The sequence below is a fragment of the Canis lupus genome, chromosome 3, assembly GCF_003254725.2.
Source record: "Canis lupus dingo isolate Sandy chromosome 3, ASM325472v2, whole genome shotgun sequence".
Classification (NCBI taxonomy): Eukaryota; Metazoa; Chordata; class Mammalia; order Carnivora; family Canidae; genus Canis; species Canis lupus.
In genome coordinates, this window is record NC_064245.1 from 74,215,860 (window position 1) to 74,235,720 (window position 19,861).

At 46.5% G+C, this 19,861-nt stretch overlaps 1 protein-coding gene across 8 annotated transcripts in view; it reads right to left on the reverse strand.

Moving 5' to 3' along the window:
• Positions 1-19,861, reverse strand: part of TBC1D1 (TBC1 domain family member 1) — a 237,908-nt gene that overhangs the window by 8,531 nt on the left and 209,516 nt on the right. For all 8 annotated transcript variants that reach the window (XM_025438017.3, XM_025438018.3, XM_025438020.3 and 5 more), the window contains 3 exons: positions 12,684-12,928; positions 10,187-10,346; positions 2,537-2,706 (listed from right to left, as the gene is read on the reverse strand). In XM_025438017.3, coding sequence (XP_025293802.1) covers positions 2,537-2,706; positions 10,187-10,346; positions 12,684-12,928 — 575 coding nt within the window. The remainder of the gene's footprint in view (positions 1-2,536; positions 2,707-10,186; positions 10,347-12,683; positions 12,929-19,861) is intronic.

Below are 19,861 nucleotides of genomic sequence, written 5' to 3' on the forward strand. Positions count from 1 at the left end.
ACCTGGGCCCCAAAATGTAGATTTTGAATTCCCTACACAGCTGCTCCCAATCCACACCCACCCTTCCCTTCATAGCTCAACGCTCAACGCAGAGGCATCTAGAATTTCTCTCTATTCTCACTCCCGTGCCTGTGATCAGAAATCAGCAGAGTACTGCTTGTGGACTCAACCTGTCCCACTGTATGTGTTTTAAATACAGTTTTATTGCAGCACAGTCGCTTCATTCATGTACATTATTATCTGGTTGCCTTTGTGCTGCAAAGGCAGAGTGGAGTGACTGCCACAGAGCCCTTCTGGCCCACAGAGCCTGAGACTTCCTACCTGGCCCACTGAAGAAAACATGTGCTGACCCCTGTTCTTAGCTCATTCTTTGGACTCTGCTGAATCCAACCCTCTCAATTCCCAATCAGCAGTGCACACTCCACCAGCCTGGCTCCCATATGCCCTTGCACGAGCACCACTGTGGCTCCTACCACACTTGTAATTACTGGATTACATGCTCGTTTTCTGCACAGGATGCGCTCTGGTGTCAGAGACACATTACATTCTTGGCTCTGCCACTGTAAACAGGGTGTTGGGCAGGATACTCTCCCCATGACCAGGTTCCCCACCTATAAAAATGGGGATTATAATACACATCCCAGGGTTGTTAAGGAGTCAATGGAATAAAGGATGCCAAGGTTGACAGTTGCCTGAAACAAATCAGTATACACACACACACACACACACACACACACACACACACACACAAACTGTTCTTTCTCCATGCTGTGTCCATTTTCTATTCTTCCAACATTTAAAGAGAACCTGGTAAGTTCTCTTTACAGAAAAGGGAGAAGAAAATGAGATTCTTTTCTGGGGCTCAATATCCAGCAGGTAAACTGAATGTCAGCTGAGACTGCCTGCCTTAAAGCCAGGTCCCAGGGTCAAGGCACTCACTGGGCATGGACTTTAGGTAACCGAGGCTGTGTTTGCCCCAATGGCCAAAAAATATAAGCATATACAATGAAAGCTCTGAAAAGGGATCAGTGCACATAAGGGCCAAACACTAAAGAATCAAAAGGGCAGAGGCTTCAGTATCAACATACAGGTAAAATACAGGAAAAACTGTAACTAAACGATACCCGGAGGCCCTTGGCGGTGCCGAGTAGCTGCTAACTCACTCTGAGGCAAGAGAAGCCCTATCACCTCACTCAGCAGCAGGGTAGCTGCAGGCCAATGAGTCTATCTCTTTGCACCCTACGCTCCTCCTGGGTTAAAACCACCTATCCTCTCAGGAATGCCATCATGGTTAAATGACATCATGGGCACATGTGGAGTCACACAGAACCTGGCAGAAAGTAGGGCCTGAACAAGCCAAGGCAATTCACATTGAGAGAAACGTGCCAGGGAAGCAAAACGCAGAGAGATGCAGAGCCTATCAATTAACTAAAAACGAAAGTGCAGAGTAAAAAAGAAGTGCCCTTTCTGAAGCACAGGGATAGGAAATGTGCGGAGACCCAGAGTCACACGGCTCACACCTGCTTCTTTCTCTGTGCTCACCACTGAAGGAGGGGCAGCAAATGAAACCACAAACACTGAGCCGGGGGCAGTCCGTCGGAATCATCCGATTTCTCAGGACTATCAAAATTCCTCAGAATAAGGATTTGTTTTAAAAAACTAGCTTTGTTTCGCTACTTGTTTTTACCCAACTGCTCTATGTTTTCACTGTATTTGGAGCAGGTAAGGTGAATTATAGGCTTAGGAGAGGCCTGATGCAGGCCCCAATGGAGAAACCCCTTCCAGAGCATTCTAAGCCACCCAGGCCCTGAACATTAACAGCAGTGTCCCACCCTCCACTAAATATCACAGTTCTTTAGAGTCAGCAAACGTTACTAGAAGTTTTTTCTTTGTACAGAGTCAAACTCTGCTCTCACTCTTAAATCAGACCATTGAACAACTGATCTAGTCGTAATTCTGGCTCAATTCACCCTTGCCCTTAACATTTCAGAGTAACGATTCTCCTGCCTACAGAAACCAGGGGTGCTGAAGCCACAGATGTGGAACTGAATTCTATTTTAAAAACCACATCACGGAACAAGCCTCTAGAATATATATTTTCCTATCACAATTTTGCAACCAAAGGGTCATTTTGAGAAATTCCAAATACTACCACACAGCAAAAAAAAAAAAAAAAAAAATCAAAGCACTGATACCTTAAGAGCTTACACCGAATAGCACATGTGTTTCAGAAGAATAACTAGGGGTGAAGCCTCTTAATTTTAAGAAACTTCTGATTACCTCTGTTGGTTATCACACCTGAACATGGCCACCAGTTTCCACATGGCACAGTCCCATCACATTGCCAACATGCACACACTCGGACACGCACTTCATCCTGGAACACATATTTGGCAACGTGCTTCCTACTTGCCAGGCGTCACTCAAGATGCTGCCCAGGATGCAAAATGGTAGGAAATAGGTCCCGATCAAAAGAAAATTAAGCTCTCCAAATCCAGGGTGGCATAAGCCTTTGGAAGGTTAGACTGAATCATACCTGACTGATGGTCTTTTCCATTTGTACCAAGCCCAGGTTGGGGAGGGTGTTTTTTATAAAGTCAACTATGGTCTCTAGGTTTTCATGTTGCAGAATCAAGGGCTTATGGCTTCCCAACAGACTTAATGCCACTTTAAACATGACCTCTGATCCCTGAAGAAAGATCATATCTGGGAAAACACAGAAATGCAGAAAGTTAAATCAGACCAGTTACTGATGAAATAACATTGCATTTTCTTGTCTACATATCAGAGCAGGATGGTGGGAAATGCAAGCCCAAATTGCGAACTTTATTTCCTTTTTAAGTGCCTGATATTTCAGGTAAGCTTGTCAAGACAATATTGCAAATAATAAAAGAAATACAAAAAAAGAAAAAAGAAATAAAAGAAATACAGATAAATGTACTGTTAAGATTTTGTCACAGGTTCAGACAAATCTTTTCTGTTATTGTTCTAAAAATATATTAAACTCAAGCATGCCTCAGAAGCTTAAAAAAACTTATTATGCTATTTTTCTAGAAATGCTCTGGGATTTTGAAGGAGTTACTAAAACATATTTTTATGAGTCAAACTGAAAGATTTTTAGATATACAGCATCAGAAATTAAGATAAAGTAAAAAAAAAAATTGCACCTTTTCCCTCTGTTTTGAAATAAGGAATTGAATTAAAAGATCTCTAAAATCTGCATATTGTCTGCAGAGCTACAGAAGTACATTATTAAATACTTCCGAGTATACTGGATTTTAGCCCAACAATACAGTAAAAGACATCTTCCTTCAGAGAAATTCAAAGAACTGTGTCAGAGTTATCTTCTAGTTCTTGCCATAGATTTTTCTTTCTTTTTTTTTTTTTTTTTAAGATTTTATTTATTTATTCATGAGACACAGAGAGAGAGGCAGAGACACAGACAGAGGGAGAAGCAGGCCCTATGCAGGGAGCTGGATGTGGGACTCAATCCCAGTACTCCAAGATCATGTTCTGAGCCAAAGGCAGATGCTCAAACACTGAGCCATCCAGGCGTCCCTCCATAGATTTTTCTCAGAACAGCTGGCCAGTGGTAGCAACCCCTACACTGTACACCGCGAGAGGGAGGGCAAGTGGCCAGGCAATTGGGCGGGCAGCTGCCCGCCCCCCCCAGCTCCCCCACCCCACAGAGCTGAAGCCACCTGACAAAGAGTCCAATTGTTCCAGTGCCAGAGCACACCCCTAGCAACTAATTGTTTGATGACTAAATTCAGGCACATTACCTAACAACTGGAATTAAAAATACAAGAAAAAAAATATAATTCTAAAGATGAGAGCACACATCTAGTTAGAGGCAACTGTCAACATGGGGGAGGGCTGCAGGATAACAGAGAGACTAAGAAGTCCTTTTCATCAGGTCCTGGAATGAGAGGAAGAGTCGCTCCCCTCCCCACCCCCAACACTGGGCCCCTCTAGGTGGTTTAGTTTGAGGATGCATAAAAGCCATTAGGAAACAGAAAAGGCTGGAAGCTGCCGTGCATGTGGGGAAGGGGTCTGCATCAGAATGGTTTGTGGACAGAGCACAGGACAGACCCAGGCGCCAGCCGGCCAGGTTGGCCCTGGTGATGCTCTGTGACCCTCCCACGGCCTCAGCCACACCAGCAGCCTCGGTGCCAGGGTGGGTCCTCCCCATCTCTCTCTGCGAGCTCAGGGCCCTACGGTTGCCACAAGACAACACAAGCGCTCGCAGTTGGGAGGGCCCCACGAGGCTGGAAAGGCCCAAGGGTGGCCTCCTTCTCACGTGTGGCAGCAGAGGCTGGGAAGATAAATTAGAGAACTGGTCGTATCTTTGAAATCTGGGCTTCTTAGGGGCAGTGCTATGTTAATCAAGACAGCCCTATGTTAGAATATTCTTGTGAAATGTCTGCTTTCTGAAATACACCTCTGTAATTCATCACTACGGACAATAAAAAAAGATCCCAAACAGTGTTATAACTAAGACGTGTTTTTAAAAAGCAGTATTTCCCCAAACAAGGCAAACTTGAAGCTTCTGTGGTTCAGACAGCAAAACTTCCTTTCAATAGATCAACACTTGTTGCTGAACAAATACTGATAGCATCTATCAGAATAAATACCAAGTTTTCTGTGCAAGGGTCCTGGGAGTGGACTGCACGCCGGACCACCCGCCATGGTGCAGTGTATTCAGTCTCTGAGACTCGTCCCTTACAATGGGGCAAAGCACCTCGACTAAGCCAATTAAGATAAATAATGATCGGGGAGGTTTTACGAGCACAATCAAATATGCAATCCATATCAGCTATCTCTTAAGGCTGACAACAGGTCTTCCAAGTCTTATTCTGTTAGGATCTTGGAGTCATTGTTGTTTGGCGAGGTGGGGGGTGGGGGTACAGAGGGAGAGAGAGAATCCTAATTGAGCAGGCTCCACACCCAGCATGGAGCCAGATGTGGGACTCAATCTCATGACCTTGAGATTATGACCTGAGCCGAAATCAAGATTCAGACATTTAACCAACTGAGCCGCCCAGGCACCCCAGGATCTTAGTTTTTATAACAAATCTACTTAGCAGAGTGCTGCCTAACACTCTAAACTCAGACTTTTCTGGTCTGCATGAAGAAAACAAAAAAAAAAAAAGTTAGGAGAGGTGGGTTTTTTTTTTTTTTTTTTAAACACTCTGAAAATATAGCCCTGGATATATCTGTCTCATTGGGCCTCTCTGTATTTAATGCTGTTCTTTTCTAACGCTGTGCCCAGTGGCTTAAGAGCACTCTTCTCCCTGCTGAGGCGTGTCTCTCATTTAAGTCAGCAAGCATTCACTGGGCATCTAATACTTGCCAGGTTTTGTATCAAGCACCAGAGACCCAGCCATGAACCAAAGCATAAAGAGCAAACTGCAGAGATGCTGAAAGCTGCTGGTGTGATGGAGTTATGCCCAGGGGTTATGAGAACGAAAGGGTCGGAAAACATTCTAAGGAAAGGTGGCTGCCAAATCCAATCTTGAAGAACCAACAGGGAAGGAGGGGTACCAGCTGGGTGGCTCAGTCCATTAAGCATCTGCCTTCAGCTCAGGTCATGATCCCAGGGTCCTGGGATCAGCCCAGCTTCAGCTTCGGGCCCCCTGCTCAGCGGGGAGCCTGCTTCTCTTTCCCCCTCTGCCTGCTGCTCCCCCTGCTGTGCTTTGTCAAATAAATAAAATCTAAAAAAAAAAAAAAAAAAAAAAGAAAAGAAAAGAAAAGAAAGAAACCTGCTAGGTAAGAAGTCAGGAAGGAAGGAAGAGAAAAAGAAGGTGTAAATGCCCAGAGGTGTGAAAACAGCACGGCACAAATGGGAGCCTGCAGAGGGACCCTGTGGGGTACAGGGTGGGGCCAGGTCAAGGAGGGCTCTCTGTTCCCAACACCAGCATTCTAACTCTACCCAGAGCACAGCAAGGGTCACCCAAGGCTTTCCGTTCCTTTTTTTCTGAGTGGGTCACTGCACTAGTAAGGAGACGATGTTAATGAGATCCAGTATGAGTATGATCCTTGCAAAGGCTGGCTATTTAGCTTCAGAGAAGAGCCACCACAGGTAAGACCACACTGACTCCCACCAGCAGACTCAGAGGTATCGGCTGCCAGCTGCAAGATGCTCATCTAGCATGCCTGGAGGCCCAAGCCAGGTGCCATCCTTCTGAGGACAAGCTGGCCAGCTGTCCCCACTACTCAGGTTGGGGGAGCTCAGCCCCAGAAGCCTGTCAGCCTGGGGAGGCCTCAAATAAGGAGCTCATCTGGGCGAACAAGGAAGGAATGTGCATGAAGGGTTAAAGGGAGGACCCTGCCCTTCCCTCCCCAGCCCCAAAATCTGGCTTGGGGGTAGGGGCTTCTAATTTATCTGACTAGACTTGGGGCCATATCACTACCTTTTTCTCTCTCCCTCTGGAAATTCTAAAACTTAAATAATTTTTAAATAATAATAAAGAAAAATGTCACCTAGAAACACACTGCTCCCACCCAATTATTTTCATTTTTGTCCATTTTTCAATCCTTATACATTTACATTCTGGAAGTTTAAAAAAACAAAAACAAAACACAAACAAAAAACCTCCTTGGAAAAGTGAGTTTATTTCCTGCATCTGAAAATCACTGCACAAGAAAGTGAACGGCCAGAGCCACCCCAGTGGCCCCGCAGAAGCCCTGCTCACCACCCTGCAGCCAACTTCCCTTCTCTCCAGTTTCAAGTCGCTCAGAGATGGGCGAAGGGTTTTACCAAGCAGGAAGGAAAGGGAACCTGAAATTCGGCTGACTCTGCCACTTGTGCAGACTGTTTGCTGAGAATGATGCAAATAACTCCTTTCCTTTGAAGACACTTCAGCAGGCCTGTTACTGTGTTGACATGTATCGGAATTACTTGGAACGCCCCGTGACATAAAGGTGCAGTTTTCCTACAGGGGGAACCATCCATGCCAAGCACATGGCCAGTGAAGCAAACCTATCCTGCATCTTCTTGTCCAGCCACCTTTGTCTTTGTCAAGGGCAACCCCTCTCCTCAACTCTCTTGTAGGAGGCGGGGTCCCCCAGGTGTGAGAGCCCCACCTTCCTACCAGAACCAGGTGGGAGGAAAAGGAAGGATGATGGCAGACCCCCGGCAGAAATACAGCGCAGATTTTCCAAAAACTCACTTCCCTGCCACTGTATCAGGTTCCCTGGGGGAGAACTTTCTTCCTGGCCATTTAAACCATCTTGTTTTTTTCTAAGTCTATTTTAGTCCTAAAGCCTCTCTGAATCCCTATGTTACAGGTGGCTTCTGTGTTTTTTGCCAAACCCTTCCTTTCTACACTCCCTCATCTACTTGGCAGCAAAGCCTATAGCAAACATCAGGAGCCTCATACCACAGCCGCCTCCTCCATCAGGAGCAAGCCGGGTCCTATTTTTCAGATTTTTCCCTCCCAAAGGTAGGTGTGATCTGAAAGTGAACAGAGCAAGCATCTCTCCCAGGACCCCTCTAGGCCTGAGCTAGAAGCATACAAGAGGAGGCTATTTTACATTCTGTGACACCCAATCAGAAGGGCTGACATTCAGGAAGTGTGATCATCACGTGAAGGTTAAGGCACACGCATCACTGGCTGGCGTTCCTCCAAGGAGCATATACTTAATTCGAAGTAACCTGGTAATTAATATATGAGCTATGCCGTCCGCAAGCTGAGAATCCTGTACTTACATATGAAATGGTGAACATCTGACAAAGGTCCATTTGTTTTGAAGGGTTTATTCAGGCCTAAAGGCTTACAATGAAATAGACGACTGTGTATGAATGGCAGGTTCGGGGATTTAAAACTAAGCTATCCACCATCGCGGAGCTAAACACACACAGTTCGAGTTGCCAATGCTAAATACAGAAGTGGGTTTTTAAAAAACCTTTCTGTGGAGCCTACTAATAAAATGGTTTGGTTTTAAGTACTGATAGATGGACTAGATTGTGCAAAACAAAACAAAAACGAAAACCAACAGTTTTTGCAAAATGACATCACGCACAGTGCTGCCTTGAGTCCCACTTCCTGCCGAGGATCTGAGGAGCCTCAGCCAGCTGGACACGAACCCACTTAGTACAGCAGGGGTCTGTGGGACCTGGGAGTTACAGACACTGGCATCTTTATGCATAATGTAGAAGAGCCTCCGAGACTCACCACTGATTATGTAATAGAAGTATCCTGCTTTTGCCGGCTTTAGCTTCTAATTTATGAAGTCGTCAGGATGCGCTCTAGTGTTGCGAATATTCTCTAACGGGAGGGCTGGCATTTCCAAAGCAGAGTTTGTTGCTCAGGCCTCTTATGCCAGGAAAGGCTCTTTCCTGAGTTCTGTGGCCCTGGCGCCCCAGAGCTATCTGCAAGGCAGCAGCCCAAGGCTGGGGTGCTGGGCAGTGATCCCTCCATGCTGACCCACCCATGGGAGTCCCCTTTGTGGAATTTTTTCTCACAAATGCTGTAATTTGATGCTCGAACTATTTTCAAACCATTAACACCAACTCCTCCCCTCCCACTTCTTTCAATCGTCACTCCTCTCTGCTACCCTGTCTGAAAAATACACTAAAAAATCAGGAGAAAAAGTAGACTAATGATTTTTTCATTTCCAGAGTAAGAAAAGTTTAAAAAAAAAAAAAAAAGACATTTGTGGCAAGAAAGACTTCAGCCTACAGCTAGAGATCTTATGATTTGGGTGACTCTTGTTAGTAAACTAAAGCAGACAATTTTCATGTTTTTTTGTTTTGACCTTTTTATTATCTTCTTTTTAATCTACGGTATAAAACCCTCATGGAATCTCACTAATGATTTATTAAAACCAGGAGACCTTTTTTTAGTATCTCTTTTTTTCCAATTATTTTTTTTTCCCAATGATTTTTTTAAGGGACAGAAAGTAAGAATCATATGGGGAGGGAGTTATGCAAAAGGGGGTGGGGGTAGTGAATAGTTTAAGAATACAGACTCTTCTAGTAGAATACAGACTCTTCTAGTAAAGCCCAATGGAACATTCTTCAGAAGTTCTTGTGGATAGGAGTAAGAATAAGTCTAGCACGCTGGGGGAAAGATGAGTGAAGACCAGCTCAGTCCCCACTTATGTTAAAAAACAAATTTCAGGATTTCTAGATTTTGGATCTACAAAGCTGTCTTTCCCAAGCATGCCAAAGGAATGCTCTCTCAATGGTTCTGGACACACCTGCTCCCTTTGAGATGTTCTCTAATTCTAGAAGCAAATCTGAGAAAAGTATGAGATTACAGATTTTTGAACTACAAGGTGACTGGACATGAGTGACACCTTAAAAACACTCGATGTGTGATGATTATCAATTTCCTAAAAACCTCCGAAGTAAAAAAAATTAAATTAAAAAGAATCTGAATTGTCAAAATGATTCTTTCACTCTGAAACGGGGAAAACCCCCTGCAGGAACTGCCTGTGCTCACAGTGGTCACTTGGCTCCTGGAGGGCAAGCGATGTGTGTGCTTACTATGCAAACACCCACTTAACTCTGACAGAGACAATCTTGGCAAAAATTACATCAAGAAAGTAGGAGATGGTTTGAAATGTGAACTGCCTATGGCCACAGTGGGGCACACAAGCGGAAGGGGCTATGGAGTCTGGGAAGATGAGGCAGGGGGCCGTGAGGGTGGTCCAGTGAGTCATCAGCACAGAGGGGTCTATCAAGAGTGAGCTAGCAGAGGAAATGATAAGCCAAGGGCAGAGGAAGAAGAGACATGGGAAGAGGAGATATGAAGGGTCTCGAGAAAGAACAGCAGCCCATAAGTCATCAGTTGAAAAGTTTTAAGGAGCCATCAATGAACAGTCTCAGGTCAGAGAGGTTGAGGAAGACTATTCATGAGAGACACATGCCTGGAATACAGACATAGGGCCCCCTGGCCAAGTCTTTGAAGATGTCTGCTCTGGGGAGAGCCTGGTAGTGGGAAAAAAGGGTCTACACCCCACCAGATGGTGGCATCCAGGGAAGCCCAAAGAGCATCAGAGGTGAAGCTGGTCTTGAAGTCCACAAAACCCAGTGCTGACTAGATTCAGAATGTCAACCACCACCCTATCCTTGTAGAAGATACAGGTATAAAAGGGGACTCACCACGGAATGAGAATAAATGTTTCCCCCCCTGACAGGAGGAAGCTGGTTCAGGCAAACCGATTTACATGCACTTACCAAAGACTCTGGCTACAAATCCCAGTGGGAACTGTGAGGCAAACACGGTGAGAAACCAGGGGGCGGCATAGAGGCTGGGGCCGATCTCATGCTCCTCGAGGTGATTGTAGAGGTCTCTGTGGTAATCGTGGAGAAGCCTCGAGAGCTGGTACATCTGGATCTGGGGGACATACAGACACACACGCGCACACACACACACACACACACGCAGGTGTCAGAATTAGATACCTGCTACATGTGTTCAGTTACTTACAGGCTGTGAGAGAAGAATTATTACAATGTTGGATACTCTATTTGGACTATGATAACTGCTGATCTCAACTACTCACTTAGCCCATAAGCACTTCCCAGGTTCCTGGTGCCCAGGAGGCAGTGGTCAGACATAGCCGGGAACACTAATGTTGGGTCTTCTCCTACCATTTCCTTTCTTTCTACTGTTCCCTGTATTCCTTGGCTACTAGAATCTAAACATCTGTCTTGTGGAAACATTTCACAAATTCTCCTACAATATACATTCCTAGCAAAACTCACACCCAGGGGAATTCAAAATGTAAAACCAGCCTCTCTGCTAAGAGCAAAGTGGGGGCATATGATGATTTTGTGGAAGGATTCTATGATACCTGTTCACTCAGCAAATTCACTCTAGACTCCTCAAGTCACTCCACAGGCAGGACAGGTGTCACTTCTGTAGGTTTATAACATATGAAATATACAGATCCTGGGCAAGTTAAAATAAGACAACTGTTTATCTCAAGATGGAGAAAATAACTTCCAAAGGGTCTCCTCTTTAGACAGTGCTATGGTTCTGGCAGGAAGCCCATGATGGGTCCCGTGGCTTACAGGGATCCTAGCATCAGCCTGGGTTTCGGCAGTCTGGTGGCCTGAGCCCAAAGAAACCACCATCCAGAGAGGGTCAAAACCCCACTGAGATGCTTTGGGTTGGACACATATTGCCCAAACTTCCAAAAAAAAAAAAAAAAAAAAAAAGGAGAAAAAAGCTATTTCTAGGGACATAGACAAGATAGCCCTTAAGGTACCAGCTATGGCTTTTCTGGATTGCAAAAAATCTAGTCACCAAGACTAAAAGCCCAATGAGAGTCAGGTGTTTCAATACTAAATTAACTTGAACAGGGCACTCTCCTAGATGGCAGGTGCACCTATATTAAAGCCAATGGGGGAGAACACAGAAAGAACCTGACAGTATCTGTGGTGTTATGTGGGTCAAATTTTTTTTAGTTAATGAAATCGCTTCTGGGCAGCCTGGGTGGCTCAGCGATTTAGCACCGCCTTCAGCCCAGGGCCTGATCCTGGAGACCCAGGATCCAGTCCCACATCGGGCTCCCTGCATAGAGCCTGCTTCTTCCTCTGCCTGTGTCTCTGCCTTTCTCTTTGTCTCTCAGGAATGAATAAATAAAATCTTTAAAAAAAATTCAATCACTTCCTTATTTGAGACTCATGTTCATAGGGTTCATATTCACTGGTGGAGGTAAAAGGATTTTTAATCACCCAATTTGGTACTCTAAGAGTCCTTGGCTCTAATGCAGCCCTTCTTGAAAAAAGAAAAAAAAAAAAAAAACTTAGGCTCTGAAATCAGAGTAGCTTGCTGGTAAATGAACATATATACATGCAATCCAACATTTAGGAATATTCCCAAAACAGGATCCAGAGCTCTCCTCACCTCTGAAAGGTGGCAGAAGCAGCACCCGGCACACACTGCTCTTTGGCTTTCCTTTGCTCTGACCTGCCACTTGTTTGTTCAACAAATACTGACTGGGTGCCTACTTCATCCCAGGAACTATTCTAAGAACTAGAGACGCAGCTCAAAAATAGGTTAGATCCCTCCCTTCTTATGATACATGCTAAGGAAAGTCAGAAAAAAAAATTTTTTTTTAAAGTCAAAAAATAAACAGGTAAATGAAATGAGGAAACAAGGTAATTTCAGTCAGTTAGTGTTTTATGCCAACAGAAATGAAACAGGATAACATGATACACGTGCCTGGGATGGAATCTGGGGGGAAGGGAGGCACATGTCAGGGTGGTCAGAAAGAGCTTCTCCCAGGATTTGGATATTTGCGCTGGACCTGGGTGACAAGGGCTAAGGATGGCCTGAGGGGGATCCCTGGCAGAGGAAGTGACAAATACAGTGGGAGGTAGGAATTGGATCATCTGAAGATGGTCTGACGAAGGGTAAGGGAGGGTCCTGGAGTCAGACAGGCCTGGGTTTCAACCCCAACTCCGCCACTTGCTAGCCAGGTAACCCGAGTTAAGGTAAGTCTGCCCATCTATAAATTGAGCTGATCAATAACGTCATCCTGAGGGTTACTGAGGCGATAAATGCAATATGAAACACCTGGCCTAGTGCCTAGCACAGGGCTCAGCAATGACAGCTACTCCAATGTTAACCAATGGTGGGAAAAGTTCCTGAGAGAGACCGGGAAAGGGGTCATAAACATTTTTGGCATTTGTCTCTAGCAAATACATAAGGAACGCTCTCTACCTGTAAAATAATCATGTCCGGCCGATACTGTTTGCGCAGTCCCATTTCAAACATCAGAAACTTGAGCATGTTAAATGCCTCTTCCTCACCCATGTGAAGCAGCAAAATGCCTGCTACAAAGCTGAGACCTTGGCAGTATCCTACTTCCTGGTCTAGAAGCGAGTAGGCCTTCAGGATGTTGTAAAGTGACAGCTGCCCTGCTCCGAGCTGGGTAGAGAAGTACGGATGCGTTGGAAAGGTTCGCCCTGCAAAAACAACGCGTGTTAGCTGTAATTTAAAAAAAAAAGAAAGCCTATTGAACCAGAAATCAGATGTGCTTCAGGTGAAAGAACAGATCTTTGGAAGCTGGATCCTAAATCAGCTCTGTAAGCCAGGCAGGTGGTCGTTCTTAGGATAAGGCGGGCAATTATTTATGCTTTTGCGGTGGTGGTTCCAGTGAAAGAAATTAGGGCTATCTTTGGTCCTGCGGGTATCTGGAGTTCAAGCTCCAACAAAAAGAAAACTGCCGACCCTCTCAACATACGTCTCCTCTCAAGAGGAGCGGAGAGCTGTGGGGTTTTGCAGCTGCCCTGTCCCACACCACCTGCGTGCAGCCAAGGCCTCAGGGCGCTGCGGACACCCCCCCCCATCAGCTTTTCCCGGCCTGCACGTATTCTGCCTGCAAATGCTTCACACCACATGCGTATTTCTGTACTTTTAAACCACAGGCAGTGCTTTGAAACAGCAGGTGTTTTCTTTTACACAAAACAGTTACCTTCCAGAAAGAAGTAAAAAAAAAAAAAAAAAAATTTAAAACCCTCAACATCCTGATTATTTTCACAAAAAGCTGGTGTTCAGATAAGGTTTAAAGACTTCTTTTGTCTGGGAGGCTCCTGTGGCTGATACCTGTCAAATCCCAGCTCACCCACCTCCCTCCTGGAATGTGCCTGAAGGGGAAATGTGTTTTCAGGGCAAAAAGTACTTGTGTGAGAGAGGAAAGGTCTAGAGCCAAGCCAAGGGCCAAGCTCGGACTCAGGCAAGAATTATGGCCTCGTCTGGATCAGCAAATGCTGAAGGTGATCTAGGCCACAAGTTAATTGTTCACCTTAATTATTTGGCCTCAGGAAAGGGAGGGACGATGCATTCGTGGGTTCTTGCTCAGCCATAAGAAAGCATTTAATCAACCCGGATCTGTTTGACCTTGATTTAAGAGGCTAGCAACCGACTGACTACTTTCCGGACTTCTTGTCCTGTGCCCATTTCTTGCCTGCTCTGCCTCTTCCCCCAACAAGATGTCCCCAAACGCACCCTGAACATGTCACCCCCACTGCTAGAAAGCACTCAGTGGCCCTCGGTGCTCCAGGAACAAATTCTGCGCACCCAGCAGGGGAACTCTGCACACCTCCTCACCTCCTCTCCCCCCAAACCCCAGCCTCTCCTCCGGGGCATAGCCTCGGGGTGGCGCAGGGGGTGTTTGGAGGCTCTGCATGGTGTGTGTGTGTGTGTGTATGTGTGTGTGTGTAACTGCGAGTGTGTGTGTGTGTTACACCTGCGGCGCAGGGGCTGTTTAGAGGCTCTGCATGGGGTGTGTGTGTGTGTAACTGCGAGTGCCTGTGCATGAGCCTGAGAGGGGGTACTTACATCCGTGCCTTTTCCTAGTCTACCATGGCACGTACAGCTCAACCATAATTAAATACTCTCTAGCAGCCACATTAAAAGGCAACAGGTAAAATTAATGTTAAGTCCATTTATTTAGGGACGCCTGGGTGGCTCAGTGGTTGAGCATCTGCCTTCAGCCCAGGGCGTGATCCTGGAGTCCTGGGATCAAGTCCCACATCAGGCTCCCTGCAGAGCGCCTGCTTCTCCCTCTGCCTGTGTCGCTCATGAATAAGTAAATTAAATCTTAAAAAAAAAACAAAAGAAAAACAAAACATAAACAAATGTGATCTCAAAACATAATCAATATGCAAATGACTGAGACGTTCCTTTTGCATTCTTTTTTTTAAGTTTCATACTAATATGCCTTGGAAACCCAGTGTCCTCTTCACGCTGACAGCACACCTGAGGCTGGAGATGAGCCACAGTTCCCGCGCTCAGTGAGCACACCTGACCACTGGACTGACAGCACCCAGGATACCTCTTTCCTCAGAGTCTCACTCCAGCATCGCCACCTGCTTCCCAGCAGCTGGGGCCCTTCCCACCTCTGCATATTCCACACATGCGCCACCCCAGCCTGCCATCCACCCCTTGCTCCGACGTCCTCTGGGTCTCAAACAGGCACAAGCGCAGCACACACCGGCCCCATGTGGGAGGGAAGGCCAGGAGAGACTGGGTTCCCTTCCGACCTGTCAACGTTAGCCCTTCTGCTTACTGGATGCCCTCTCCTATCAGATACTACCCCTCCCGGAAACGAGAGCCAGTGCTCACCGGCCCTGTTTGTGGAGTGGGCATTCCCAGACTTACCTTTACTCTTATTATCATAGCTGACGTACAGCGTTGTTAGTTTCAGGCGCACATTTTGATTCGACAATTCTACACATGACTCAATCCTCATCGAGACAAGTGTCACCATATGACCTTATTACAGTACTAGTGGCCACATTCCCTATGCTCTACTTTTCATCTCTGTCACTTATTTTGGGACTGGACACTTCTACCTCTCTCTGAATATTCCCTTCACCTATTTCATACCCCACCCTCCTCTGGCAACCACTAGTTAGTTTCTATTTATGAGTCTGGTTTTTTTGTTCGTTTGCTTTGTTTTTTTTTGTTTTTTGTTTTTTTCAGATTCCACATATAAGTGAAAGCTCATGGTATGTGTCTCTATTTCACTTAGCATAATACTTTCGAGGTCCATCCACATTGTAAACAGCAAGATTCCACTCTTTTTATGGCCAAGTAATATTCCACTGTATACATACCACCTCCTTATCCATTCATCTATCAATGGGGGACATTCTCCATTTAATCCTTGCAAGGCTCCCAAGAGGACAAGCCCAGCCGGCTGGGGAGTGACTGGGGCCACTTAGACCACTTGACAATTATAAGATTTGTGGCAGGGCATTCACGGCCTCATGTCCTATATAATCACAATGGCTCTGCAGTCAGAAGGGTCTTGTGCTGGGTTTAATGCTCTGCGTCAGTGTCCTGAAATTCTTCATTTTTGAACAGGGGAGTCTGCATTTTCATTTTGCAACAGGCCCTAAAAATTATATACCCTGTTTGAGGCAGGCAGCCCCCATGGTAGCTTCCAGGAGTTGCTACAGCCACATTTCCCACAGCTTTGCCACCAAGCAATATATTATGAGAGGCCAAATTCCACCAAACATATGACCTTTACTAGCATGCTGATGTGAAAAGAGAACCACGTAAGAACATCTCATGCTGTGGCCTCCGGCCTCCAACAAGCACCTCTTGGGAAAGGTTCAGCTGGAGGAGGATACTGTCTGTCTGACGGCAGAGCCCAGGCCACCAGTGGTCCCACACAGATGCTCCAAGGAGTGCAGGGACACGGCCCCAGTGGGCGTTGCCTTACATTCTGCTCCAGAGCCACTAGTGGCCAGGCCCCAACACTTTCTGATCAACTACAGATCTTGAATGTTATCCAATTCACCAATAAAAAAAAAAAATTACACAGAGCATCTCTTAGGCTAAGAACAAGCCATCCTCAGATGTACGTTTCAGTGGCAATTGCAGTACTTTAGCAACCCCTTCTGGACTGTGGGTCCTTGATTTAGGGGACTTCAAAAAGCCAACCAAGCACTCTAGGTGGGGACAGGCTTTATCTCACAAGACCACAGACCATACATCACACCGATAATACCCCATGAAGCATTTTAGGCAAGTCTTACACAAACAATAACGTCACCCTCGTTTTATTCCTGAGAAAAATGTGGTAAGTGAAAGCATTAGAGCCCTTTAGTCAAACCACCCTGCTAAGAAGTGGCAAACCCAGGATCCGAACACTGGTCCCTGACTCCAGAGACTGAGTTCTCACACTGCAGGTGTCAAAGCAATTGGGGAAACACAGCTATTACCACCACTCACGTTGTCCCCCGCTCATAGCACTGAGTTGTCAGGAGAGCCAAAGTCCCGCCTTCCTTTTTCATGGAAAGTTCAAGTCCTCCACCTCCTCAGCAAAGCCTTCCCCTGGGGAGTCCCGGCTCCTCCAACGCAGGTTAGTGTTTTTTGCTTTACTTCTCACTCAGTACTTCCACGTGTACCAGTCGTGTCTCCTATATCTGTCCTGGCTCTGTGACCCTGGGCCCTTGGCTAATTCCTCAGAGCCTCCACTTTCCACCTGTGAAAAGGGAGGAGTGTGACTGCACTTACTGGGGGCCGCTGTGAGGGTTAAATGCAAGAGGGTGTCAGGCCTGGTGTGACGCCACACACAGCTGGCCCTGAATGAGTAATGGCCACTAGGGCGGGGTGCTCCAGATGACCACCAAGCCAGCTTTCTGAGAAACAGGGTTATCACACAACAACAGACCTGCTCCTTGCACCAAAGAACCTGCAGGCTTAGATGTGGGCTTTTGAAAGTACTCATGTGAGCACAGTAACAGTCATTCCCCTGCCCCTGTATTCAGAGCTCCCTTTGTGACAGGAACTGTGCCACAGAACCGAAAGACCAACCTTTTTTTTTTTTGGCCCCTAAGAAACTCACAATCTGGTAGAAAAAGAAAAAGAGATAAATCCAGAAAATTCAAATATTTACTGACCACAGGACCTGCACAGGGTGCTGGGCACAGGAAGGACGTGGCCCTGCTTGCACAGGGCTTTCACAAGAATGAGAGAGACCATTTCAGATGACTGATGGTGCTAGTGGCTCTCCTCCATCATGTGGTGGTAACAAGCACCAAGAGTAGAGGTTAGAGGTATACAGAAGTACAGTTTACGGAGATGAGCCGGAAAGCCAAGAGGACTGGCCCAGGCACAGGGTAGGAGTCTGGGAAGGCTGCCTGGAGGAAGTGACTCTTCAGCTGAACCAAGCAGGGGAAAGAGGCATGAACAAAAGGAGGGTGGTGGGGAAGCACAGAGGCAGCAGGAACCACACGGGCAGGGCACAGACTGCTCATGGGCATGGTCCATAGGTCTGGGGCTGGCCATCACGAGGGAGGATGTGAGAGTTAAAAGCAGGGCCTGTAAGCTTGGATACCAGGCTTAGCCTGTGGGCCATGTGAAGGTCATGGAGCCAGCGCAGGCCACCAAGGGGGCTGAGACAGGGGACTCCTCACTAAAGAAAACTCTGAGAGCCAGCCTATGAGATGGCCCAGGACGAGCAGAGATCAGAGGTCAACTGGCACATGAGCCAGGGGACAGTCCTTTAGCTCGGAGAGCACCAGCGAACAGGGCAGGACTCCAGACTTACTCTCGGGGCAGGCTTAGACTGAGAGAAGGGAGTGCAGACTGCGGAGCTGCAAGCACGGGGAACCAGGTGGGTCATCAAGATGCACCGATGGGGAAGAGCAGACTGCAGCTGAGGGTAGAGCACCGGCCAACTCTTCCTTGGACCTATAAAGCTTGGAGCATTTCATAAACGGGACCAACACAGCCGAGTTCTGCAACCTCCCACCAAAACCCTTGAAGATTTGAAATGCATGTCACAACTCAGAATCTGTGACTTTTAGAACGGTGACAGCGTGTCGGTCGTGTACTAGCTAACCCCCAGCACGGCCGAGGGCAGCAGCCCGCAGTCGCACACACTTACGAGTCTGCGGAAACACACAGGAAAAGCCACACTGGGGACCACAGCGAGTCTACTAAAGGGCTCGTGGCAGTTCGAGTCAAAGTTTGCCTCCAAAGAGTTCACGACTCACTACGTTCTTGCCAAAAGTGAATTACAGGAAAACTTTTGGTTTTCATAGTTTGGGTTTTGGAATTATAGACATAGGATTATAGATCTGTGTTAACTTCTATTACAACTTACAAATCAGGTGAAAGGATAAATCACAGAATATTTTTAAGGGAAAAGTACCTTTCCTGCTTCTGAATACATAGCTTGAATTAGGCTTGGCGAGTGCTATTCAACCTCGCTCCTGGAGGACTCATTTTTACAGAAGTGAAACCAGGGTAATTACCTAGACAGGAGGGACTCACGTGGTGAGCAGGAAGCACGGGGGCCTATATGAGAACACTCAGGTTTTATTTGAAGCCCTTGGACATTTGATAACGATGGAAAGGAAAGACACCACGGGTGTGGTGGGGTGCGCATCTTGGACCAGGACGGAACTCGGTTCTCAGGCTGGGTCTTATTTCACCCCTGCCACCTGAGCAGGAGGCATCATGCTCCTCATTCTCAATAGTGGAGAAAAGAACCCAGAACGTTTTTACTATTTAGCTGAACATCTTACAACATAGCATGTGAAGTCTGATGAATGGAGAGAGAATCTTCCTTTGTGGATGTGCCCACAAGGCAGCGTGGTCAAGTGCAGAGCAGTAGCCCCCGGTCCCAACAGCAACAGGTACAGCTCAGAATGGACCACCTCGCCTCTCTGAACCTCAGTCCCCTCTCGACAAAGGCCAGAATGCAGAGTTTGTGGAGCTGGGGGTACATGTTCAATGCCTGGCACAAGTGGGTGGAATTGATGGTATGTAAGCACGGGCAACTGTCTTCAGATACACCACCCAGAAAACATACAAAAATCCAGCTTCCAACCAAGAAAGGTGTGTGTGGGGGGGAGGCACACATAATAACAGTTCTGTAGCAAAAGTGCACAATTTCTATTTCAAGGTAGGGGCACAACTATCCCTTTACTGACTACAACATTCCATCTGAGCCTGAAAATCTCCTGTTCTAACGGACTTCCAGAGGCAAAGGAAAGTTTTAACCCAGCAACTGATTTCTGTGAAATTGGGAATTCATAAACATGGGGAACTGAAAGCTGATATGAATTCCAAATAATAACAAACAAACATCATCGCCATCTCGAATCGCCAAACACACCTGGGAACCCTGAACTTCCAGATCTTTAGTTATTACACCCAAACCAGTCCAGTCTCTCATGTTGCAGTGTCAGAAGCTGTCGCTGGCCTTCTTTATGCAAGAAGCCTGTTCATACAAACCTCATCAAGCTAAAACAAATGTCCTGTGTGTTTCATGAGATTCCCGACACAATTTCCTGTCCCACAGGGTCTGGGACTCAGCGCAGGACAGGCCCCCACGCCCACTCCCAGGCTGGGGAGCAATCACAAGCATCTGG